General features: G+C 47.3%; 1 protein-coding gene across 1 annotated transcript in view; it reads right to left on the reverse strand.

Moving 5' to 3' along the window:
* Window positions 1–813: 813 nt before the first annotated feature.
* The window catches only part of cwf19l2 (CWF19 like cell cycle control factor 2), a 36,534-nt gene continuing 10,949 nt past the window's right edge, over window positions 814–26,398 (reverse strand). Inside the window, exons 5-18 of the mRNA XM_042063673.1 lie at window positions 25,755–25,874; window positions 24,135–24,228; window positions 21,301–21,416; window positions 19,626–20,512; window positions 17,289–17,406; window positions 15,887–15,985; window positions 13,650–13,778; window positions 11,852–11,989; window positions 5,815–6,027; window positions 4,640–4,756; window positions 2,590–2,745; window positions 2,195–2,275; window positions 1,805–1,906; window positions 814–1,213 (exon numbers count right to left, since the gene is read on the reverse strand). Of these exons, the coding sequence (XP_041919607.1) occupies window positions 1,076–1,213; window positions 1,805–1,906; window positions 2,195–2,275; window positions 2,590–2,745; window positions 4,640–4,756; window positions 5,815–6,027; window positions 11,852–11,989; window positions 13,650–13,778; window positions 15,887–15,985; window positions 17,289–17,406; window positions 19,626–20,512; window positions 21,301–21,416; window positions 24,135–24,228; window positions 25,755–25,874 (2,508 nt within the window). The 3' untranslated portion in view covers window positions 814–1,075. The remainder of the gene's footprint in view (window positions 1,214–1,804; window positions 1,907–2,194; window positions 2,276–2,589; window positions 2,746–4,639; window positions 4,757–5,814; window positions 6,028–11,851; window positions 11,990–13,649; window positions 13,779–15,886; window positions 15,986–17,288; window positions 17,407–19,625; window positions 20,513–21,300; window positions 21,417–24,134; window positions 24,229–25,754; window positions 25,875–26,398) is intronic.

Consider the following 26,398-nt stretch of genomic DNA (forward strand, 5'->3'; position numbering starts at 1 on the left):
GGAAGAAGGGGGGAGTGGAGGGGTGCTCCAGTCCCAGACAAAATGCAAAATGCTATTTTCAGCACTCTGTAAGAGGTGGCTTATCCCCGACAGTCTCTGGGTTTGAGCATTCACACACTCCTGGCTTAGTGGTATGGAAGTGTGGATGTGCATACGCACGCACACGCACACACACACACACCAGACTGCTGCTTATTCTCATAAGCATGCCCACACAACCTGAGAGAGAGCTTGTTCAAACACCTACACACGCACAAGTTCTGGCAGGATGCGGTTTATTCACACACACACACACACACACACACTCCCCGCTGAAGTGGCGGCAGGATGAAAGGATCATTTGAGGACAGTAATGACAGACAGCCAGTACTGGAGGATGACGAGTCACCTGAGGTCAAAAGCCATTCACTGGCCACAATCACTTATGCTATCAGCATCAGGGTAGAGATCACTATGGTGTTTTTGTGTGTGTGTGTGTGTGTGTGTGTGCGCGCTTACATCTGTGCAAGGGTAGGTGATGATGCCACTATATATCTGTGCACAGATAGCGAATGCTCATTGACACTGACTGGTCACTATGAAGACCATGGGGATGTTGTGTGAGGTTAGAGGGCAGCAAGCCTGACCATGGAGTCGCTCCACCACCACCACCACCACTCTCCTCTCCTTCCTGGACAGCAGAGGGCACTGAGGGTCAGGGGACCATGACCCACACCTGTGTTTGCTGCCACCTGGGTCTGTAGCATGATGGTTTCTGAGTCGGAGTTTGTGCCCATGAGCAAGCATCACCAGAGACAGGCCAGTGGAAGCATGTTAAAATGACATCTTTTATTGTTTTATGTCACGTTGGCTGAAGAGAATCTTTAAATGTGAAATCTCTATACTGACACATTAACACAAGACAAAGAGAGGGGCCTCGTTCTTGGGCCTATCTGCAATGTCCTCTCTTTAGGAGAGGCCAAATAGTCCTGACAAATAACATCCCTTGCTTGTCTTAAAAGTCCTGCTGTCCAATAAAACCCCATACATCGTCTCTTGTATGGATCCTCACACTTAAGTGCCTGGATGACCTCGGTCACTCGGTCTTGGTGCAGTCGAAGGGCTTCCACCACTGGGCGAACTGCAGCACTTTCTTGCGCTGGTCATCAAAGTTCTCCCGGATGGGTTTTCTCCAGCGACGGGGCTCCAGGTCCATCATCCCCCCCAGAATTTCCTAATGGAGGAGACAAAACACATGACTATACAACACTCCGTAACATGTCCATATTACACAGAGAACAGGGAATGGAGTGTCTTGAATACCACAATAAAATAGTCCCACATAATATACCCCACAAAGGTGTGCATATTGATAATGCAATAATAGTAATACAAATGAAAAGTTTTGTATTACCATATTGGTACCTATATTTGACGATGGGTCCTGTCTTGACTTTTTGAATCGCCTTTGACTGCTTCAGAGTGGCTGGCTATGTGCATGCACAAACATGTCCATAAAACAACCTTTAACGTTCGTTTTCAAAACTGTGCAACTCACCGATTCAAAACGTCGAGACAGGACCCATCGTCAAAATTTCTGTGTCCACCACTCTTGTTCATCCAAAACAAACCAGAAAAGGGACTTAAAGTGCTAAATACCAGAATTATCCTTTAATGTGATACCACATAAGGAACGGTATGTTGTTCATGTCACGCTTGACCGGAAAAAAAAAAACAGAGGCTACGAGCACACACAGACACTACTGGACACAGAACCGAGTGGATTTGCACATCGTGGGCTCACAGGTGATGGGAATGAGCTGACCTTTCCGAAGTAGTGAGGGAACTTCTGCTCATTCTCAATGACGTGAGCGAAGCCGCCCTGGAGACCAAAGTCCACAGAGAAGTACGGGAGGCCTTTGGGGACCTGGGGGCAAAGCAAAGACAACAGTCGGTCAGTCCACATCAATCACAAGCCACTCCCGCTCTAAAATGGGCGGGACTTGAGTTTTCCAGTGAATCCCATCGTGTTTATAGGAACTGTAGACACTAACTCCAGACAGGAACTCTACAGACGACAGAATCATTCAGAAGAAAGGATTTTATGGAATTTCATTTATTTCCAGGAGTCCTAACAGGTCCTCTGTGTCTGGGAGAGAGTATTAACGCTGGCAGTGCATCCTTCCTGGGAGCGAGACAATGATGAGATACTTACGGCCTGTCGGATGTTCTTCTGCGACAGGTCCACCACCTTTTTGTTCATGGCCCACTCCTCGTCAGACTCCATGATGGCTTTCTGCACGTCAGAGACAAGAAAGAAAAAAAAGACTCCAATTGAACAGCATGTTCTGAAAATGTCTGAATGTGTGTATCATTGAGAGTGTGTATGTGTCTGAGAAATGAAGAGAGAGAGAGTGTGTGTGTGTGTGTGTGTGTGTGTGTGTGTGTGTGTGTGTGTGTGTGTGTGTGTGTGTACTTATGTACTGATGACCAAGAAAAAATATATAAGACATAAAATCCTGCCTGAGCATCTCAAATCAATTGTCTTTCAAAAGCTAAACACACATGACAGAAAAAGTATGTGTACATAACCAAAAACTTTGAGCATACCTTGAAGTATATGGGGGCCATGTCCCCCAGTTCTTTAGGCAGGGGAACACACTCGTACACCATGTGCATCCGTCTCTTCAGGCTCATGTGTGTCTCCATGAACACACAGTCCTGGTCCTGGTCCTCAAACATCTTCACCAGTGCGCGTCTAAACATCTGTGTGAAGACAAGTCTCCAGGTTAGGATGTGAGAAGTCACACACACAGGGCTATTACTGTGCCTCTCCAACAGAGACAGAGATTTGCATATCACACCTCAGAGGCACACTAACAGGGACTTCATACCTTCACACTGAAGTTGAGCTCCAAGTCATGGCACTTTAGATACACATGTTCATGAAATCCAGTGCTCCTACAGTTTTTGGGGGACATTACTGAGGCTTAATGTCATGTCAGCACATTTGCTATTTCCATAGAAGGAGTTTGGTCAATTTTGTCTGAGGTATGCTCAACTTCACAGCAACATCAACTGGACACTCAATTGACCAGAGATGCTTGGCTGTTGAAAAGCCCAATCTAAGGCAAAAAGACTGTTCTGGAGGTCTGCAGGTTTCAACATGTGATTAGAAATACGACTAAATGAGACAGCCCTTCAACATCAGGGTGATCCCTCCTGTAAGTCGCCCAATGGCAGCTCCTCCCTTCCTGTAAACAAAGCCCCCAATTTCCGGTCGGTCGGTCGGTCGGTCGGTCGGTCGGTCGGTCTGTCGGTCTGTCGGTCTGTCTGTCTGTCTGTCTCTCTCTCTCTCTCTCTCTCTCTCTCTCCTTGCCTCCGGCGGCTCAGTCCTGCCTCCTCGCTCTCTGTCTGTCTGTCTGTCTCTCTGTCTGTCTCTCGCTCTCTCTCTGTCTCTCGCCCTCTCTCTGTCTCTCGCCCTCTCTCTGTCTCTCGCCCTCTGTCTGTCTCTCGCCCTCTGTCTGTCTCTCTCTCCTTGCCTCCGGTGGCTCCGTCCTGCCTCCCGCTCTCCTGATCCCCTGCGTGGTCTCTCCAGGCCTGGCACAGTAATTAAACTGGGGCTTCTGCTCCATTGTCTTGTGTGGAATTCAATATCCAACCACATGATTCGGCACTGTGCAACCATCTAATTAGCCTAATGAAGGACAAGCCTCCGATAAAGAGAGGCAAACAAAGCATGCTACCGTGCACAGACGAATTACAGGGGTGAAGGAGAGCAAGAGAGAGAGAGGGAAAGAGAGAGGCTGTATAATTTTTGTCAATTAATATTATATTTCACATCAGTTGGTCCAAGATCAGAGTGTTAACGTTGACGTAGAGGAGATGTTGACCTCACAGTCAAATAAAGAACATGTCATGTCGTCCATATTGAAAAATACTGAAAAGAATTATTTGTTTTGTGGTGTTCATTGGGATGGGACAGTCTATATAATGTGTATTGGGCAGATGTGGAGCATATAGGAGTCATCATGTCCTATAAGCCAGCCATCCTCCGCAATCCTGGACAGCCATGCACTGTAGAACTGCTATGTGAAGAGAGAATGGGAGGGAAGATGTTCCTGGCATGACTCGGATCCTTGTGTTATGGCTCTTTTCCATTACGGACTGGGGCTGGCTCAAGGCTTTTCCCCGGTCTTAAACACCGGTGCGTAGCCTCGGTGTTGTGTTTTCATAAGGAGCCGTAACATCGGGAACATTAGCTAACAATGCTAGAAACAGTGCTTAGCAACGACACTGCGAGCATACGTCAAATTAATTACAAAGACATTTCAAGTCATAACATTGTAAGAACCTTTGTATGAGCAAAACTTTTATTTATATGTAGATCGTTTTTCCTTCACAAAAATAAGCAGAGTCACTTATGTTGCTAGGCAACTCTAAACAAATGTCACCGGTCTATTTTTAAATTTCTCCGGTTTTATTGTTGCGTCGTATTCCATTCCAAGAGTCCTCGGTTCAGCCCCGATTTGGCCCTCCCCTATTCCAGGGCCGACCCGAGGCCATCTGGGCCACAACCCCGCTCCGGCCTCTATCATGGAAATATAAAAAGTCTGAGAGTCTGAGAGAGAGAGAGAGAGAGAGAGAGTCTGAGCCCAACCTGCATCTCGGTCCACACGTCCTCATCCAGACCAGTGGCTGCACAGTGGTGCTGCAGGGGGGCGATGATGCAGTGGCCCTCTGTCAGGGACAGCATGTTGGGCAGACACAAGTACACCTGGGGAAGGGGTAACACACACACACACACACACAAACAATGTGTCAGTAAAATGTATTTCTTTAGTAACAGCCTTAATTAAAAAGAACATAGCCAAGCTCCATTAGCTCATTCGCTTCCATACTCGTTCCAGTACAAATGGTGGTGTTTCCACTCTGTTCCTCCAACTCAGTAGATACTCTCATAACCCTCCACCTGCTCCTCTTCAGTCACCACTGAACAGCTGGACTCCACTCGCAGAGCCACCTGCGTGACCAACCCATGGGTCCTCCACAACACAAAGATCTCCCTCAACAGGCGGTATGGCTCCGGGGGATACCACTCTGAAGCTAGAGCTGCATCAGCCCTCAGTGTTGGCGCTGACAATAACCAATAGATAACAGGCCATTCTACTCATCTTACAGACCATATCCTCTATGACAGGTGAGGTGATGAGCTGCATGAATACAGTGGTGAGCTTATCTCTGCTACAGCTGCCAGATCCCTGTCAGCAACCAGTCCGCTGGAAATCATTATTGAGAGAGAGAGAGAGAGAGAGAGAAGAGTTTCAGGCTTGTCTAGGAACTACAACCAGAGGGCAACAGCAACCTGTTACCTCGCCTCCCCTGACAAGACAACGAGTTGTTTGGGGAACCGCATCATTCTGTCATGGTTCTCTCTCTCTTTCTCTCTCGGTCCTTGTTTCTTTACACGTCTGCCTCTTTATCACCTTCTCCCCGGTGTCCTGAATGATAAAATGGATTCTTTCCCTCCGTCGCACAGGAGCACAAGCCTCAGCTGTCTACTCGCCTGTCATCTAATAGCCAAGCTCAAATGCCACATTTCAACAAGCCTCAATGGCATGACTACTGCCACAACAACTACGATGCTACAATATCTGGCCGTAGAGAGGTGCCAAAACAAGTTGAAGGTTCTCTCTCTCTCACAAACAAACACACAAACACACTATTGGATTGCATTTGACTGTTCATTGAATACATGTTTCTGAAGCATGTCGTCACATACTCGCATAACCAACCCACACACACACCACACACACCACTCACACACACACTAACCTTAGCCCCGATGGCAACGATGAGGTGTTTGGGCAGCTCGGGGTTGTCGAAGCAGTAGGGGCACTTGTCCATGCGGGCGGCGAGCCGCCGGTGCTCGTGGATGGCCTTGCTGCGCTGCCGATCCTCGTCCACGCCCGAACGCTCCCGCTGTGCCGCGCTCGACACAAACATGTCGTCCAGCGTGTAGTTGTCACCGTCCTGCTTGCCCATCATCTGCCAGAGCACAGGGGTCAAAAAGTGAAAAGGTTAAAAGGTCAGAGCTAAAATTTCAAATATGCAGCTTTCCTCTTTTCTTTTTCTTTCTCCTCAGCGTGTCTTTGTACAAGCATTCAGAGATCACGTCTACAGTGTAAAGTCAAGTTCAAGAACATTTGTGTAAAGCACCGACTCTCTTTGAGAGTTTTGTGTTCTCATTTTGTGTTAACTTGATTGTCTACTGAATTACTGCACCCTCAGACGTTTGGTTGGGTGAAAAACAGGAAGCAAAGGCTGTACATTTGTGCAGCACATGTTCTGAGGCCATAACCTTTGCAATGGCCAGCATCTCCACCTCAATGCTGAGGCCGTGATGCTGAATGGCAGAGTGGATCCCAACGCCACACGCAGACAAGCGGGCAGTGCAGGGATGATTGACACACGCAGCTTGGCAAACTGCCCTGGGGGGGGGGGGGGGTCAGTCGGTGGCTAAGTGCTTATTATTGCATAACCGCAGGCTATGGCCGCGCGCAAACTGGACGCGGAGCAGATCGATGCCCGCGGCGAGTCTGGATGGAAAAGTTACACAGGGGGACGAGGAGAGAGAGAGAGGGAGAGAGAGAGAGAGAGGTGGGGCATACGGAGGGAGGGAAGGGCCACTGAACTGGTTAATGACAGAAGTGCGTGTGTGTGTGTGCATGGTGTCCATGGTAACAGAATGAGCCGCGGGGGAGGTGTGTCTTCTCAGTCTGGCATGGAAGTGGAGGAAAAAGTGAAAAGTGAAATGAGAGAGAGAGAGAGAGAGAAAGAGAGAGAGAGAGAAAGAGAAAGAGAGAGAGAGAGAGAGAAAGAGAAAGAGGGGTAAAGAGAGGACCGGAAAGCTAAGGGAGTAGGGGACAGCGGGAGAGCAGAGGCCTGGAGGGGCTTAAAGAGAGTGATGGGAGGTGGGAGACAAGGTCAAAGGAGGAGCGGAAAGGACAAAAGATAAAGAGGAGTAAAGGAGAAGAGAGGGGAGGTGGGGTATCACACAAATCACACATGGTCTACAGTCGATTTAATCCAGTCCGAATTTCAGTAGCAGCTCAAAAAATCTAATCGAAATCCAGTGTCATCCAAAAGCAGACTTAAGAGTCAAGCTGTGAGAATAGATTACAAAGAGATATGATTTGTCAGCCTGTTCTCCACATCATGAATAATTCATAAGGACAGATAACGAGAAAATCAACCAATTAAAAAAAGAATGCTTGTGACGCCAGAATGTCGGGTGCCTCCACTCACTGGTTGGTTGATTGGAGCCACCCTGGTTATCTCAGTGAGCATTTCCTGATTGCAATTACTGCCCACTCGTCCAAAGCCACACACAGTGAGCTCTCTACACAGGGGTGGAAAACACTTAAATACCAAGCAGTGTTCCTCCATCACATGACCACTGGTCTTTTTTCTCTCTCTCTCTCTCTCATATTATATATCTCTTATCACTCACTCTCTCACACACACGCACGCACGCACACGCTGCTCTTGCAGTCACTTGCAAATACGATGTAGATTGCAATTTCACTTTTCACAGAGAACACACACTCCGCAGCAATTAACTTTCTCTCTGCCTCTCTCGCTCACACAGTGGATCTTGTTTCAAAACAATACACTTCTTCTATGAACCCCAAACGGACACACACACACACACAGAATCCTACAATAAACATATTGGAGGGGGACATACACACAAAAGCACACACACACACACACACACACATATACAGAACCGCCTCCTGCCACCACTCCACCCAGGCCATTGATTACGGAGCAGTTCAGTTTACGGTCGCCATTCAGACTCATGGTCAATATGGGAACATATGAAAATAAATAAATAAATAAACATCTTCATATTTATAGACAATGCGTCATGGTAACCAGTGCCTTATTTATAGCAAGTGCTGGCTGTAGACCTGTTGCAGAGCTGCGCGGTGCAGGCATGGCACAAAGCGAAAAAAGGTGTAACGTTTGTCGCTTTCATTTGGCATCGCCATAGCAACGCTGACGTCTTTTGCGAGTTTATTAATAATGCCGTTCCGGGGCCCCTGCCTCTCCTCTCCTCGCTCCCTCCATCTCTGAACTTCACCAAAGAGAGCTGCACTCCGAGAGGATTTACACACATTAGACACATTAATGTCTATGAAATTGCTGAAAGCCACAGGGTTTGTGTGTGTATGTCTGTGGGTGTGTGTCTGTGCACCCGTCTGTGTGTGTGTGTGTGTGCGTGCATCTGTGTGTGCGCGCATCTGTGTCTGTGTGTGTGTCCCTCTGTGTGTGTGTGTGTGTGTCCCTCTGTGTGTGTGTGTGTGCGCACGTCTGTCTGTCTGTGTGTGTGTTCACACACATGTTCATAGGGGAGTGGAGTGAGAGGAAAAGTGATGGTGCTTGAGAAATGAGAAAAACAAAAAGCCAAACAGATTCTCAGACAGAGAAAGCTACTTCTCTTCCAAGGCCTAGGAGCAAGAAGAGATGAATACTGCCATCTCTCTCTCTGTCTCACACACACACACACACACACACACACACAGACACACAATTCCCATCTGTGCAGTCAGTCTGCTTGAGCACTTGGGTGGGGAAGAAACAGCGCTACAATTGACGATCAGATACCGCAAATATGATGAGGCCATTTTAGTCCATTACACCCTCGAGGCAAAATGGTTGCTGCTCTAATGCAACTCCGCTTTGATGTCGGCAGATGGGCAGTATCGGCCGCCATTCACGCCAGCAACGGCCAGATCAGACTGCCATCCACTAGCACGCCAGATTGGGTTCCTACACAGTTGGTCAGAGTGCTTTTGTGAGACATCTTGCGATGGGAACGGCGATCGGCGGCAGCCCCGGGAAGCAGAGCAGAGTCCCTCTGCGGCGGTAAAGCTGGTTAAAACCGGCTGCCGCCGCATTCATTATGGCCTCGGCTTGGCCACGATGAGCATGCAGCTCCCACACGGGACGTGTCGGGGGGTGGGGGGTGGGCGGGTATGGACGGACGGGAAGGTGAGCGATGAGGTGCCTTGGTGCGGTTTCCACGGCGAGCAGCTGCTTATTACCCACAGTCCACTGGGGCACGGTCACCGCTACACTGACAAATGAGCCCCATCCCAGGCTCCTGCTCCCGTCTAATAGGCTCACAATGCGGGAAGATTAGGAGGCGTTCAGGAATTCAATTTTACCTGAGTGGATTGTGTGTGTGTGCGCGTGTGTGTGCGTGTGTGTGTGCGCGTGTGTGTGTGTGTGTGTGTGTGTAGTAGAGGGGGACAGACAAAAATGTATAGAAATGTGTGTGTGCATGTCTGCAACCACAGCTAGCATACATACAGTATATAAAGGCATGCACACACATCAAATACTGTATAAAATCTGATATTACTGAGTGTGTGTGTGTGTGTGTGTGTGTGTGTGTGTGTGTGTGTGTCCTGGCAGCTGATTGCAGCACTTGAAGCTAAGGACTCCAGGTGCACACAAAGAGCTGAGGGAGAGGCCTAACACACTTCAACAGCTGTGTCTATGTGCATGATTATGCAAGTGTGTAAGTGAGTGTGCGTGCTTGCGTGCATGATCTGGTTACATTCATATGTAAAGAAAAGGAGGATTACAGGAATTAGTGCATCTCTGTGGGTATCTGAGGCTGAGCATGAATTAAAAAACAAATCTTTATATGTGTGTATATGCATGTGCGAATGTGAACGCGTGGGTGGAGGCCTTTATATATAGGCAGGCTAGATGTCTTAATTGGCATGGACTCAGTGGCGAGTTCTCAAAAGACTGGCTGAGGGGTGTTTGAGTGTAAGTGTGCGTGAGTGTATGTGTGTGTGTGGTAATGCACTACAGTGGCAAATGCCCAAATGCCCGCAACCATCAACATTCCACACTGTGACAGGATTAAAAAGACAAGAGACAGGGCCATGGACAGGGCTTCTCTACCTTTTTCGATATCTGCTTTATTTAGGTCACAGAGAACTCCTGCTCCCTTTTTCCATATATCTCTCTCTCTCTCGCTCTCTCTTTCTTTCTTTCTTTCTCTTTCAATCTCTCTCTCTCTCCTTCTTTTCATCACTCTCTCTCTTTCTCTTGTCAGATAGTTGTCCCCAGTGATGCCTGAGTGGACCATCCTCTCCTTGGATCAGTCCTTACCTTGAAGTATTTTACACAGAGAATCCAACATAGTGAGGGGGAGATGTGGCAAGTCCTGCTGTTTCTGCCCTCCTCAAACCCCTGAGTCTTCACCTCCACCGACTACATACACAACTCTAAACATCTACCTCTGATTACTGAAGGTGAACTCAAAAGGTGGAGAAGATAAAAGAAAGAAATGTGATTGGTAATGATTTACTCATAGTGTAACTGCACATGAAAGTGTACTCGATATGCTCGTCCCGCTGGGAATTTTGGTGAAATCTCAGATGGGAGACTTAGGAGAGGTACAGGTACAGGCTGAGAGCTCAGGTGAGACTGCCGTTTTGGGACCATCTGGCCTGCGGACTATGGGGTCCAGTTGCCCTGCATGACTCAGAGCGCAGGTGTGTTCATCCGAGGGTGCCTGATATGTCTGTAGCACCCCCCCCCCCAGGTCTCTGTCTCTCTGTGTGTCTCTCTCTCTCTCTCTGTCTCTCTCTTTCGGTCTCTCTCTCTCGGTGTCTCTCTCTCTCTCTCTCTCGGTGTCTCTCTCTCTCTGTGTGTCTCTCCCTCTCATGAACAGAGTCACACAAGGGGATGAGAGCATGACGAACCCAAGTCAGAAGCTTCGGGCCAGGTGCTCAAAACCCAGCACCTGTGCACCTGAAATGGCATTTTATTTAGAAGTCGTCAGGTTTCGCTCAGAGACTTTTTTGAAAGCAGTGAGGAGCATGATCCACAGGTGAACGCAGTGAGCGCCTTACAAAAATGCTAACGTGCTCTCCAGCTAAATTAACTCAATTTGTGCATAGATTTGTCGTTGAATCCATATGACTACAGATTAAAGCAACATAATTTAATACCTGCCACTGACAGACGTGATGACATCATGAAAGCTCACTGATCATTGCAGGGGAATTTTCCAGAATGTGGCCAGTTTTTTTTTTATCTCCTTTCTTTTCTATTCAAATGGTGTATTATTGTGCAGCGCTGTATTTTAACTGCAGTATTTGCATGTGCAACAGCACCATGCTACCCGGAGTAGCCCTGCTGCGGAGTGTTTTGATAAAAGGCCAATTTTACGAGCTTGAACTGCATATAGCACAGGTTGTGCGTGAGCAGGGATGCACCTGGTTCCTCGCACAATTTACATCCGCACATGTCAAACGTAAACGTAATATATCTGACAACAGCGCACCACAACTGCAAGCCTCAACCTGTGCAAAAAAAATGTTCTAGGATTGCTTTACGAGGCTAAAAAAAGCAAGGGTCATGGCCCTCACATTCAACTTGAGGCCAGTGTTTTTGTTAGCAGAGGAACTCTTTGGCAATGGAAAGCAAGTGTGACTTATTCGTTGATAATTTAAGAAGTGTATCGTATGAATGCAATAATTCTCTACACTGATACACTGGGGACAGAGACAAAGTTACCTTTAAGTCAAAGGCATATCTACATTCTGCAGTCTGTGTTTTTTTTATTTTAATGAAATGATTGCATAGTTTCTAAAATCAATCTATTGTACTGATTGGTGTCCAAAATAGGATTGGACCAAAATAATTAACTAACAATTCAATGCCAGTACGTCTACTAAAATGTAACTATACTAAATTACCATATTAATTCAACCAATTCATTAATTTAAGAAAGTGATGCAATACAAGGCATACTTGAACCCTTTTGTGTGTGTGTTACCTTGGCGGCCATGCGCGAGTAGAGAGCATTCTGATCCTCCGCCGAGCTCATCTTCTCCCTCCTCACCATCTCCTGCAGGTCCATACCGTCATCGTCATGGAAATAACGCACACGCTCTCCATCACGGTGTGTCTCAATCTGAGGAAGAGGAGGAAGGGGGGAGGGGCAGAGAAACATCAGACTTTAAGGCACCACAGTCTTGTGATCATGCCAATGACTACGGTACATATAATATATATGGTGCAGATCTGATTCTTTAAAGCTTTTCATCAGTGCACGTACGTTAACACGGCAGCAAGATTTTTGGTCTAGCAAGCCGGTGAATGCCAAAGAAGAGGCTAGTTCATGCATTATATATGGTTTTGTTATGTTTTACACATTTGGCAAAAAGGCTATCCACAGGTATGGTCCTTATGGATTACTCACTTCAGTGGTTCTATGGCAATTACATTTCAAACAGTCCAAACTTGTTGAGAAATACTTCACACATGAATCTGTTCAGTGAAGCATCATATGGCGTGCAATCATTACGGGTGCTTTGGGTAATCCTGAATAGCTGTTGCAATTACAAAACGTACATTAACTCATTCCGACTCAACGGCTATTCACAACGACCCTTGAAACACAGAGCATCAATCAGGCTCTGTAACCTGGAGTAGCCAGTGCTGAGGGAAAAAAGCGGGCGAGAGGATTAAAAGAAGGGACAGACGAGTGTGCCAGCGGAGAGAACGAGAGTGAAGAGAAGGGATAGAGGGAGAGTGTGTGAGAGAAAGAAAAATGGAGAGAGAGAAAGAGAGAGAGAGCGAGAGAAAGAGAGAGAGAGCACTCTAATCTTTCCCACTATCTGTGCCACTTCATAAACACATTAAAAGCTTTAACAGATGGGGCACTGATCTGAGAGCCGGGCTGAAAGAATGGGAATTAATAAAAAAAAGGGAAAAAAAGGGAGGATAAAGTGAGAAAGGAGAGGAGAAGAAAGAAGAAAAAAAAACACACTGGCCACAATGTGGCCACAATAAGGAGATTAATCCATCACCGACACATTAGGATCACCAGCGAAGTTGCAGATAAAAATATAAACTATGTTCCTGTGAGGAAGGGAGATCTGAGAGGACGGAACAGAAGTAGCAGGAGAGATAAGATCTCTGACCAAAACAGCTGCTCCTGACTAGAGGACATCAGAGTGGACATTGATGTCTTTTTTTTTTTTTTAAAAGCCTCAGAAAGTCCTGAAGGGTTGGAGTGAGTGAGTGAACGCCAGCCTGCAGCAGCACTTTGGAGACTCCCAATGATGGGCACATGCGGGGCGGGGGTTGGGGAGAGAGCGCTGTATCTGTCTACAGCAGATCCTTCTGGATCAGCAACATTCCAAGTGCCTTGCGAAGTACGGGCACTTAACATTCCACTTTTTTTTTTCTTTCCTTCTTTTCTTGGAGGGGGTTGGAGGGTGGGTGTGGAGGGTGGAGGGGGGGGAACGGGTGAGAATCATCAAATGTACAGCCCTCCGTAGCTAAGCCTACGCATACGCTTGCATTGCCTGCGATGGCAGTCGATGACACTGGATGGCCCCTGCTAATCTGGGCCATGACTTCGCAAAAAACTTTTGGCCTCATTTTAACTTTATCCTCAAGCATTTCATCTGAAATTTATTTGCTGTGCCCAGTAGTGCGAGTGTGTGTGTGTGTGTGTGTGTGTGTGTGTGTGTGGTGTGCGTGCGTGCATATGTGTGTGTGTGTGTGTGTGGTGTGCGTGCGTGCATATGTGTGTGTGTGTGTGTGTGTGTGTGCGTGCGCATTACCGCTTTCTTCTTCCTGCGCCCTTCTCTAGGCTCCAGGGATTCTGAGGGAGCGTTAACAGGCCAGGCACGACCTGAGTGGTCGGTCCGGAACAGAACCACTTCCTCGGGTTCCTGAGATCCACCAGATACCTGTAGAACAAAACGCCACACACACACACACACACACACATCAACACAAAACTGTGACTGAAAAAGGGATCCTTGATGATAAAATGATACCACTGGGTTTCAGCAGAATCCACTGAAGCAGAGTAGCTTCTACTTCTTCAGGTAAGTTTCTGTGACAAGTCTATGACCTTGAACTTAGTTCTGTTGAGATGTCCTGTGGCCTGTACACAGGCATGCTAAAACACAACACAAAAGTCCAAAAGGCAACCGTCTGTGCATTATTTATGTCACTTGACAACATGCGAAAGGATGGCAAAGGCTTATTTGCATGGAGAGCGTCCTCCTGTGTTCCACAGCTTGTCCTCACAACCTCATCTTAAACCCTTCTAAAAAGTGAGAGAGAAGTCTCCCCATTCCTCATCGCAATTCTTCCAGAAGGACTTATACCTGACAAACACACGGAGCGACCAGAGCTCCCGGACTGATGGGGAGACGGGAAACACTAACCATCCCCAAGCCATTCAGGCCGTCAGCGGCGTCACTCGCAGGTGATCAGGTGCGCGTGTTTGGAAGTTTCCAGAAGAAAAAGGAGGAGAAGAGGAACGGATCCCCGGCTCGGGTTTCCAAGAGGAGATCCGGGCCAGCAGCCACACACAGACATTACTCTCCAGACGAATTTAATGGCCAGTTGTGCTAGCGGCCTGAGTGAGCACAGGGACGCCATAAAAATCACCTCACAATTTACCACGGCAATCTAAGATGAGAGACTCCAGTCTAAACGCGTCTAAATTTGGCTGAAGTACATGTTCAGTGTTCTTAGACAGACCCTTGTCAAACTAGATGTACTGCATAGCGGTACATGATATGACCGCCACAAACAGTGTTCGGTCTCCATGGCTTTTGGGGAGCCAGTGCGGAAGTGGGGTGGCTCCTTGGACCAAAAGCTTGCATTCTTCATCAGCCTGGTGGGGTTCCATGCATATCAAGTTTCACGTGGGCCTGTTTTCTGGTGTCCCAGAGTCTATCTCTCTGGTATGGTTCTGGTGTCCTGGGATTCGTTTACCTATCAACTTGTTATCTATATGATCGCACTGTGCTACCAGTGGACATAATAACCAAATCAATCATATGTATTTAACATTTACAACTCTAAAACAAGCCTACTGTCTCTGATCAGCATACAGCGCATGGTGGATAGAGCCAAATCCTTTCCTCAACACTGCCAACACACTCTTCCACTGTCTCTGTGCCTCTGTGTTTACAGAAGCGGTTAATTATGACGGTACACTGCATGCTTGCGCACACATACACACACACACACTCGGCTCAGGCACAGGCTCCGAAGACACATCCATCAAGGTCCCCACCACTGCATCTTACCAGAACGGCAGGGCCATAGAAGGCAATGCCACATCTGGCATGATAAAATATCAAGACTTTTATGCCAAGTCATAAGTCTTGTTCTAATTACGGCCAGACGTGGCGAATGTGCCAGTTGCCGGTAACTAACGAGCGACGTGCACAATGACCCGTACGAGCATGATGAGGGCAATAAAACCGAACCCTCGCCGCATAGCTTTCTTCCCTGTATCAGTAGCAATGCTGTAAATTAACATTCATTAGAGCAGAGGCGCAGCTATTTAAAAAAAAAAAAAAAAAATGTTATTCACTTTAGTTTTTAGGAGAGATTGATAATGTAATAACAGACTTGCAAAAATGACCAAAGAAATGACGGTGGCGTGTTTGGATAAGGAAGTATACAATCTATGTTAAGTCCGACATAGTCGTAAATCTTAGGATAGCCAAGAAACGTTCATGTTTCACTTTCACCGCGATAGCTGCAAGAAGGGGAGCCATAAATCTCTCAGAAGCAGTGCATCCAAGACTTTGGTATTTAATAAAGGGAGGCTGGACTTAAAAGCACTCGGACCAAGAGAGACAGAGACATTCTTCATTGGCTTCGGCTGAGGAACCCACTAGGGTAAGATCATTTTTATTTTCAACTCCAAGTAATGACGAGAGGTTAAAAATGTGCAACAATCACAGCTCAGGGTTTCCCAGTCTCGCTAATACACCTACAAAGAAATATTTGTTTGTAGGCTATGCTTAAATTTCCACCCATCACTAACCTGGGCTTTTCCTGCCTGCAGTCCTGATGGCCTCTGAGCTCGCCTCTCCTTGGCTTCACGGGCCGCTTCCAGCTGTGCTTTGATTTTGTCAGCCAGGGCCTGTGGAAATAAACACACAGACACACACACACACACACACACATAGACACAGACACAGACACAGACAAAGACACACACACACAGAACAGTTTAGTGACTTGCCCCTCACTGTGTGCAGGAGGAAAATCTGAGAGATAGTAGAGTACTAAGCTCTCCCACAATCACTGCTTATCATGAAGGACTTCTCCAAAGATCGACCAACAAGAGTGTCACACAGACACAGCGGGCGTGCGTGGGGTTGGGGCAACAATTAGGGACAGAAATGCTCCTTTCCTTCCACCGCCAGTCTGTGAACAAGGGAAGGCCCTGTGAAGCTATCGGAGTCACATGGTATACACATGTGTGGTCTGTCCATTTGTCTTTGAAGTGGACACAGTACAGATGAGGGGGGGGGGGGGGGGGCAATGAGCAAAGGCAAGGATGACATGACCGAAATGGAAAAGAAGCAGAGGGTGCTGAAAGAGAGATGGAACCTTTCGACTGGTGGCGCATATCTTTTCAGGACAGAAAACAGCTCTAAGGACCTCTGTCTGGTCAATGTTGAGACCGGATGTCTGGATGAGAGAATGGTGTGACCGGGACCAAAACACACAGTCAAACAGATGGATGTCCACAGTGATGCTACCCCCCCTCTCACACCCCCACCATTTTCTCCCTCTGTTTGTCCCAACTCATACCCATACACACAGAAATATTTGAATACAAACAGACAATGCACTTCTACATGCAACAGAACTCCTCTGGTACTCCATCAATTTTCCTTTGGAGTAAATACACACAGACACACACAGACACAGACACACACACACACACTGTTAAGACCGGCTGTCCTGCTGGACAAAGCCCTTCCCTTTCTGCCTTGTATAAGTGACTGGGACATGTTGCGGCTCCTTATTGCCAGGCGGCGCAGTAAAAGAGCCCATCTTATCTGGGCATTGCACTTTGATGGAGCTCTTAAGAGCACAGCCGCAATGACGGGGCACAAAGCACTACACAAATAACCCAACCGAATGACAGAATGATTGGCCGAGCAGTGGCAATGCAGACAGGGTTTGTCCTTCATGTCCTTGGAGGGAAGAAGTCAGGACAAGGAAACATGGAGCGCTAACGCAGGCACAACAAGATGGGTGTGCACACACACACTATCGAACAATTCTTCACTGGAGCATCACAGTGTTCTTTTAGCTTTGGGTAACAAAAGAACTTATACCTATAACTTATAGCTCCTATGCCACAGACAGACAGACAGACACGCACACACACACACACACACAGCTGGGAGGAGAGAGTTGGGGGGTCTCACCGTGTTTCCCATTAATTCTGCCTTGACTAGTTTGGCTCCCAGCTTGTTCATCTCCTCATCAGTCAAGATGGGGGCATCTTCCTCCTCCTCCTCCTCCTCCTCTTCCTCACTCTGGGAACTGCAAACACAAAAAAAGTCCACCAGAAGTTCAAACTAGGACAGTTCTCACAACACAACATCATGGGTCAGAAAGTCTCACAAGTGACTGATTGAGGAGGACAGAAATAACACCCAGAACGAATAAGTCTTGATCTCTTGGGTTACATGGGAACACAGGGAAAAAGAGACGGAGAAAGGGAGAGAGAGAGAGAGAGAGAGAGAGAGAGAGACATAGAGAGAGAGAGAGAGGGAGAGAGAGAGAGAGAGAGAGAGAGAGAGAGCGCAAAACAGAAAGACAAATTGCTAATACGCAGGAGGTTAATGCATCAGCCCAAATATGTATCCAGCGAAGGTAGTCTTGGGGACAGAGGCCTTGCAGGGACATATCTCACGCTCATAAAAAGCACACAGGGTCAAACACAGCCCCTGAATTTAGCCAGATGGGACACAGAATACTGCAGTGTCAGACAGAGAGAGGTTAAGAAAGAAAGAAAGAAAGAAAGAAAGAAAGAAAGAAAGAAAGAAAAGAAAGAGATAGAAAACAAGAAAGAAAGAGAAAGAAAGAGAGAGGTGGTGTGAAAGATGGAGAGTGTGAGGGCGCAAAGGGAGCCTGGTGTCGATGAAAGACAGCGAGCGAAAGAGAGACAGACGGCCATCAATCACACACCCGTCGCTCACGGCAACAGCAGCTGTCCCGCTCTGCATAACAAGGACGTCTCGCGCAGGCGCTGCTCTCTCTCGCTCTCTTTCAAATGACTTTGAGGGGGTGCAGACGCGACCGTTAAAAGACGAGCAGAAAATCATTTCCGGGACGACGTTAAACAGATCTCTATCTCGTGTAGGGCAATTCAGGTTTAATTAAATGTTAAATAGGTTTTCGTTTTTTTCCTCTTTTATCAGGCCCAGGTTTGGCATAATGACTGCATGTAGAGGCACAGCATTGGAAGGCACTTTTGGTGCCAGAAGTGGGACCCACAGGGTGTGAAACATTCCTTCATCACCTCTGTGTGAGACGTTCGCAGCCAGACTTCCGAATGTAGCTCTTCAGCCTCTGGGAATAACACCGTTTCATTTTTTAACGGGCAAGGGGGGGGGGGGGGGGGGGGGGGGTGTTTAAGAAAGAGGTTAGAGTAAAGATCAACGAGTCGGGGGAGTCTGGACTCAGTATGGCCCTGAAACCTTTTTTGCGTTGGGTCACGAGAAAGTTCTGTGTCCACTGTGGCCGCGAAGGAGGACAAGGACAAAGAAGGACCAAGAAGATACACTTATCTGGAACTTCGAGATCCTGAGCGAGAGCGACAAAGTGTGAGACCGAGTGACACAAGACTAAACATTATGTTCAGTTTCAGGTTTGAGCATCTGCGATATTTGTTTATCGACTCCGGCGTCATTTTCATGTCTGCCTGGCTGGCTACCTTTCCGGCAGTAAAGGCCCTGACGAAGGGGAAGTAAATGTCTTCAGTGCGTCAGCCCACCTCAGTTCTCTGCCAGTGAACCAATGGTATGTGTTGTGCAAGCCGTTAGCCTCCGGGCCCCTGTAAATCTGCCTGAAATGATTTCCTTCCCTCAGGGTAACACACCATACATCTACGAGGTCACAATTATTGTTTTCTCTGAGAGAGTGTGAGTGTGTGTGTGTATGTGTGTTAGCGTGTGTGTGTGTATGTGTGTTAGCGTGTGTGTGTATGTGTGTTAGTGAATTTTAAAAGATGGGATTTTTTTTTTTTGTGCTTTCCTCGGCAGATGGGCCACCATTTTGGCACGGCCACCTGTGCAAACCCCAGGGACGTCACAGCAACGCCGACTCTCTGCAGAATCATCGACTCTCTCTCCATCCCATCAAGCATGAAGAGCGAAATCAGGACTCTCCTTCTGAAACATGATGCTGCTACCTGACATTTTCTGCATTAAACCTGCATCTAAATGAGACGTGCAGGCAGCAGAAAAACTAAGGGACTGGATTAATGTTGTGAAGGGCACCATCTGAGCCGATACACACATTTAACCCTTCATTTACACTTTGACTCTTTCACCTTGGGTTACTTTCCAGAATTATCCGGAGTTGCTTAAACATTATGTAGGAGGTAGAGCTTTCACATGACTGATGAACATGAAACATACATGAAACATACAATGAACAAAAGGGACTTCAATATTGGAAACCATGAATTAAAATGATTCATTATTAGCAAAAACAGTAAATCATCTCACTAAAAACATGGTCACATGGTTACTGACCTTGGTGGGCTCTCTGATGGTTTCTTGTCTTGACTTTTTTCTACCAGTGCTGAGCCAGATGTTTGAGCCATAGGGTCAGTCTGTGGCCTCCTCTCTGCTGTGACGCCCCTCTCCACTTCCTGTTTCCCCTGTGAAGGGTTGGGTTGCGTGGTGTTTTTCCTCCAGGCTGGGGCGCTGGCCGCACCGTCATCATCGTCGTCACTGGGCTTCATAAAGCCAGAGGAAGCCTTCGAGGCCGAGGGCCTCTTGCCCCAGCTGGACCTGCCTGCCTCGTCCTCATCTGGGTCTGAGGGCTTCAGGAACCGGGCCTTAAGGGAGGCTGCGCCCTGGTCACGGCCGGGCCGAGGGGTGTCTTGCTGGGGTCGGGAGACGTCGGGTCGGGGTCTTGCTGGGTCGTCCCGGGGTCTTCTGTCTCGGTCGGTGCTCCTACCTGCCTGTTCGTCTCGGTCCCTCCTGTGGTCGTCCCGGCCCCTGTCCATCCTGCCGTCCTCTCGGTCTCTGTCCCGGTCTCTGCGCCAGTCTCTCTGGTAGGCCCTGTCCTCCCCCCGTCCTCTGTCCGATCGGTCGCCATCGTTCTCTCTGTCCCGTCTCCAGTTCCCGTCCCTGTCCCTCCCTCTGCCTCGGTCTCCATCTCGGTCGCGATCACAATCACGTCCCCAGTCGTCGTCTCGGTCCCTCTCCCGGTTGCAGTCCCTGTCCTGGTCTGTAGGGGGCGACCTTCTGTCCCGGCTGTTTGACGAATGATGGACGCCTCTCCTCCACCTCTCTCTGTCCCACCCTCGCTCTCCTCCTCCTCTTCCTCTTCCTCCTCTTCCTCCACCCCCTGATCTCTCTCCATAAGCCAGCTTTTCCGCCTCCTGTAGCCTCTGCTGAAACTCCTCCATGGACTGTAAGGACAATTAAATAAATAAATAAATAAATAAATAAATAATTAAATAAATAAATAAATAAATAAACAAATACTTTAATTTAATTTAATAAATAAATGAATAAATAAATGGAAAAATCCTAAAATAAAACCATTAAGATTAGAAGAGGGAGAATGTTACTAGATGCCCATCAGATAAAAATCCTAAAACGGACCGATTTTAATGGAGTCGCATGTCTTCCCCTTCACCCCCGGGAAAACATGCTTCTGGATCAGTGTTCAAATGAAACGGGTATTTATTCTGGACGGGACAGACGGAAAACAGAGTTCAGCTTCATAACTGGGAACCAACGAGGGGATTTCAGGCACCGAAACCAATTGTGACCCAATATGCCTACGGCAAACAAGGTTAAAGAAAAATGACTGAAGTTAGGTGGTTTGCCCACAAAGCTTTGCGATGGAATTCTGAGAGGCTTTCCATGATGTCTGTCACAAGAAGTGCACCGCTGGCACTTCTGCAGGGAGGGAATTAAGAACGCAGATAGGGGGCTTCAGGACGCTGGTAGTTTCAAGCTGGGTTTTGGTTGTGTGTGTTGTCGGTTTATGTGTGTACTGTGTGATACACAAACACGTTGTAGCTGTATTTGAGTGTGTGCGTGTTTAAACTGAGTGTGTGTGTGTGTGTTTGTACTGAGTATGTGTGTGTTGAGTGGATGTTGAATGAGTTTGTGACAAGACTTGACAGAACTTTAGGACAGCACAACTTTGTGTGTGGTTGTGTATGTATGTGTGTGTGTGTGTTCTCACCCCGTATCTCTCTGACACCACTGCCTCCAGACTGCGCTGCTCTCTCTCAGCCTGCTCCTTCATTCGCTGATAAGACTTCCTAAGCCAGCTCAGGCCTCCATCATTAACCAACATCGCTGCAGAACAGAACAGTACAGAAGAGGGAAGAAAAAGAAACAAATGTAACCGTTTAAAGGTAAACTACGCAGTATTGGCCATTTCCTTACTGTTTTCTCGGTTTTGTTTCACTGGCTCTGTCATGACGAATGTCTGAGAAACTCCATCGCTACCTTTTTCTAGCCGGTGCCTGGCGTGTATGTGTATTTGAATGCAGTAAAGCAATTCGTTACACTAGTTATACTTCCTGACACTGAGGCTGTCGGCCCGCCGGCTCACAGTTGCAAGGGTGGTTTTTCCGCTCACAGGCGCTCAGGGGGAAGCGAGACGGCCACCATTCAACCCGAAAAAGGTCATATAACCATTCCAATGACTATGAAGCTGTTAAATGAAGGTAAATTAAGCTAAAAAGTTGCATATTAAGCTAAAAACCTGCATAGTATATGCCTTTAAAACTGAAAGCACGGAAATGAACAGAAGACGCTGAGATCTGAGGTGATTTTTTTTTCCCCCGACAGAACACTTCGACACAGAACATTTCATCCCTCGAGATCCCGATCTCCGCAAACTCGGTGTCCTCTCCGCAAACTCCTGGCTTTAATCCCACTGATGCTCCGACTCATGTGCACTCTAAATGGCCTGGCACCACAAGTCTTAATGATACACACACACACGCACACACACAGTGAACCTTCAAAGAGATGGGCCCACTGGGTGAGTAAATAAACAATGAGCAGTACAGATGACCCTGACATCCGTTGCGAGAACATCACTGCCCGTCCTTCAGGAGAAAATGTCAGAATGTGACTGCAGTGATAAACAGTGCTGATGATGATGATGATCGATGGGACAGATTGTGAAAAATAAATGCATGCCTGGCCTGTTCCCAGATCTTCTCATCTCTCTTTTGTCCTCATTTCCCTTCTACTTCCACTCTCCCTAAGTCAGTCTCACTCACTCTCTTCCTCTCTCTTTCTTCCTTTCTTTCTCTCTCTCTCACACACACACACACACGCCAGGCTGCTGAATGCCCTGACGAGAGATAGAGGGCAGAAAGGAGGGAGGGAGAGAAGGAGAGATGGAGAGAGAGAGTGAGAGCACAGCTGTGGGGTCGCTCCTGTGAGCCAGCAGCTCGTCATGGATCAGCACACATCCACCCCTGTGTGTCTACAGGTCTACAGGGAGGTCTACAGCCCTCAGCCAAAGCAGCTCAGGTGAAGACTTTTATCTCTCTCTTTCTCTGTCTCTCTAACCCATCCTCTCTCTCTCTTTCTCTCTCCCCCTCTCTGGCCTGCTCACACTCTCTCTCTGGTCTCTCTCTCTGGTCTCTCTCTCTGGTCTCTCTCTCTGGTCTCTCTCTCTGGTCTCTCTCTCTGGTCTCTCTCTCTGGTCTCTCTCTCTGGTCTGCTTTCTCAGAGCTACTCATTCATCATGATGAGGGAAAATATAGATCACCTGCACTCAGTGGGTCCCACAGCTGGAGAGCAATCAGAGTGTGTGTGCGTGTTCAGGCAAGAGTGGGACTGAATGAGTGAGACAGTTGCCATATTTATCAGTGTGTGTGTGTATTTCTGTGTATGTGAGTGTCTGAGCATGTGTGTGTGTGCGCGTGCTGTTGATGAGTGTTTGTGTGTGTGTGTGTGTGTATATATGAGTGTGTGTGTGACTGTGTGCGTGCGTGCTGTGAATGAGTGTGTGTGTGTGTGTATATATATGAGTGTGTGTGTGACTGTGTGTGACTTGGTACGTGTGTGTGAATGAGTGTGTGTGTGTGTGTGTGTGTGTGCTGACGCCGGAGTCAAACGTGTTTACCCAGCACCGTGTTAATTCGGGGCTTACTCTGCAGCAGTGACAGCACACACACATGCAAGCCTGATAAGTGAGCAAACCCAGCAGCTGCCGCGTCAGCTTAACGCCAACTCCGCTCCTCTTTCTCCCTCTCCTCCTCAGATGCTCCCTTCTTCACTCCATCTCTTCATCCCCCTTTTCCACAGAACTTTTCAAAACACCTCCACCACCACCTATTTCTACACTTGCCTTTCTTGGTTTGTTACCAAATTCCACTCTTTTTAACAACTTTCTCCGTTCCCTTTCTCATTTCTTCTTCCTTTCCACAAGGCCCTGCTAGTGTCCTACTTTCCCCATTAACTCCTCTCTCTCTCTCTCTCTCTCTCTCACCCACATTATTGTTCTTTTTCCCTTTTCCTTTTTTTTTCTTCTCGTCTCCCTCTCTCCGTCTCGTCTAATGGGTGCTTTATGGGGTGCTAGCTGTGCTCCCAATCCCTGCCGGAACATGACAAGCTTACTGGCGATACCATTTCTTACACTGCTGCTGGGAAGCCGAGACAGATGCCTCATTACGTTTCAAAGAAGTTGTGTGTGTGTGTGTGTGTGTGTGTGTGTGTGTGTGTGTGTGTGTGGTGGTGGGGGGCCAGACAGGGTAAATGTGCTGTGGTGGGCGCCAGAGGGGCCGTGTTAGTGCTACACTGAGCAGCCAGTGATCCATCATGGAGGCTGAGGAGGGTTTTAAATATGGTGGGGTTGCAGGCAGGACAGGGGGGGTCTAAAGCGCCCCCCCCCTTTCAGACTATCATCCTCTCTGGGAGATGAAATGAAGGGGAGAATGAGACACACTGAGCTGCAGTGCATGCTGGGAGGGCTCTAACTGAGCTCTGTGTGGAGGTACGGGGACAGCAGGGGATGCCGTGGGAAAATGTATGGGTGACTAGGGGGAATACCTTTAGAAGGTGCAGTTCCAGCACCCTCCTCCGGGGGCAGGCCCTTCCCTCCATCCTTCCAGTAAGGATTAAGTTCAAGTTTGTGAAGACCAGCCTACAAATAAAAAGAACATATTCATCATGGTAACAAACAAACAAACAAACAAACACACACATTTGTCTTTCTTAAGGCCTATTCACACCAAGAACGATAACTATAACCATAACGATAAAACTTAACGAATGTGACGGTTAAAATTCGATGGGTTCTGATTGGCTATTAGCTTTTTATCTTTCTAGAAATCGTTCTGAAAGTGATCTGCAACGATATCGTTCTTCATGTCGTTATCGTTATAGTTTATGTGTGAACGTCGTCATTCATATTAACGAGAACGATATTTATTTATAGTTACTGTTATCGTTCTTGGTGTGAATGGGCCTTTACACTGGTAGCAACACCCATTCAGCAGGAATAAGTAGGGGATAACGGCCGCCGAAGTGTCCTGTTATAGGGAATTAATGGACTTTGCCTCGCGCTCGTCCATTAATTCCCTATAACTTCTATTCTTACTTCTTCGTCCTACTATGGTTGTTATAGTTACCATTCATAAGCATTGATATGAAACTTTTTTTACCAGATCTACTTCATAGGTGTCCCGTTATTCAGAATTAATAGCCACCCACCAGCCAATCAGAAAAGAGTATTTCTTCTCTCCGGGTGATAATGGGAAGATAAAGAGCACCATATCAGATCAAACATAAAAGCAGCTCTCTCAACTAATCACTGCCTCCTTCACCGGTGAGTGTGTGTGTGAGTGTGTGTGTTTGACATCACATTGTCATTGTTCTGAGGCCTAAACTCATCTGTGCCTTCGATCAAAGTCCCGCTGCTTGTTTGGGGGCCATTTCGGAGAGGGCTGGGGAGTGATTAGCGCATGATTTCTATTCACGATGGTCAGTGTGACGTTTCCTGTCTCCTGCAACCAAAGACACATCCCCATCTCCCCCATTCACTGTAGGACACACACACACACACACACACCTGACAATCACATTCAAGAATGGGCCTCCTCGCACTGCGCTGTGAATTAATTTGCCGAGAATCACACTGCGGTCAGACTATTATCGTGCCCCCACAGACTACTTTGTTATGTCCTTTTATCCCGCTATGCTGATAGCGGTTTCCCTGGTAACCAAGTCGACTGAGGTAAGGTAAACCACTTTCATGGGATTTAAGTGCGTCAGTATACGCACACACACACACACACACACACACACACACACACACACACACACACACACACACGGCAAGAGAGCACCATGCAGATTGCTGCTGAGTGGGCGTTGTGAATCAGAGACTATCCAAAAACCAAGAGACTGTGGTGTGTGACCAAATTCCACTCAAGTTTCCCGGAATGAAATACAAATGTAAATTGATTAAAATGACTATTAAGTTCTATCATTTAGTGTTTTTCATTTTTTATACCTATTCTATTATTTGTGGTTAAGGTTGATCTCACTTTCCAAACCTTGCTATTGTCACTAGTTACTATAGACAGGCTGACTATAGAGACTTCAGGCAGTGGTATCTTATTCTAGTTAACACAGCCATTATGATGGTTATGTGTAAGGCCGTCTCACCTCCTCAATGGCACGTGCTTTCTCCATCTCTTCCTCCTTCAAACGCTCTTTCTCCGCACGGCGTTCAGCTATTGACGTGGTCTTCATGGCCAGGAAGTCAAAGGTCATCCACTCGTCTCTCTAGACATGGTCACAGAGAATTAAGAGCTCAGGGTCATCAAAGGTCATTGACATTTACAGTGAATACAGTATATGGACCAGATAAGAGTCAAAAACAGCCACATTCACATGGGGTAGTGACAGTGTAGTGGCTTACGAGCCGGTCAGGCAAGCAGTGGTCAGAAAAGTTGAGGGTTTGATTCCTGGTTGCCATCCGTTGTGCCCTTGAGCCTTAAGTTGCTTGAAGGAAAATTGACGTTTGCGAGTTGCTTTGGATAAAGTCGGCAAAATGACGAAATATTCAATATTACTGTGCTTCTACTGACCTTGTGAACATTAAACACACAATCCTTGAGAGCTGTTCATAAGCTCTTCTTTTGCATTAATTTTTACTAAAAATGTAAGATGACTTTATGCAAAACTAGTTACAGCAGTCCAATGAGACAATATTTTCTTCTTTAAAAAAAGGGGGAACAACATTATTTTTGTGTGTGAGATTTTTATGCATGTGAGATATATGTGTGCATGTGTGTTTGCTGTGTTAT

The sequence above is a fragment of the Alosa sapidissima genome, chromosome 15 (assembly GCF_018492685.1).
Source record: "Alosa sapidissima isolate fAloSap1 chromosome 15, fAloSap1.pri, whole genome shotgun sequence".
NCBI classification, from domain to species: domain Eukaryota; kingdom Metazoa; phylum Chordata; class Actinopteri; order Clupeiformes; family Clupeidae; genus Alosa; species Alosa sapidissima.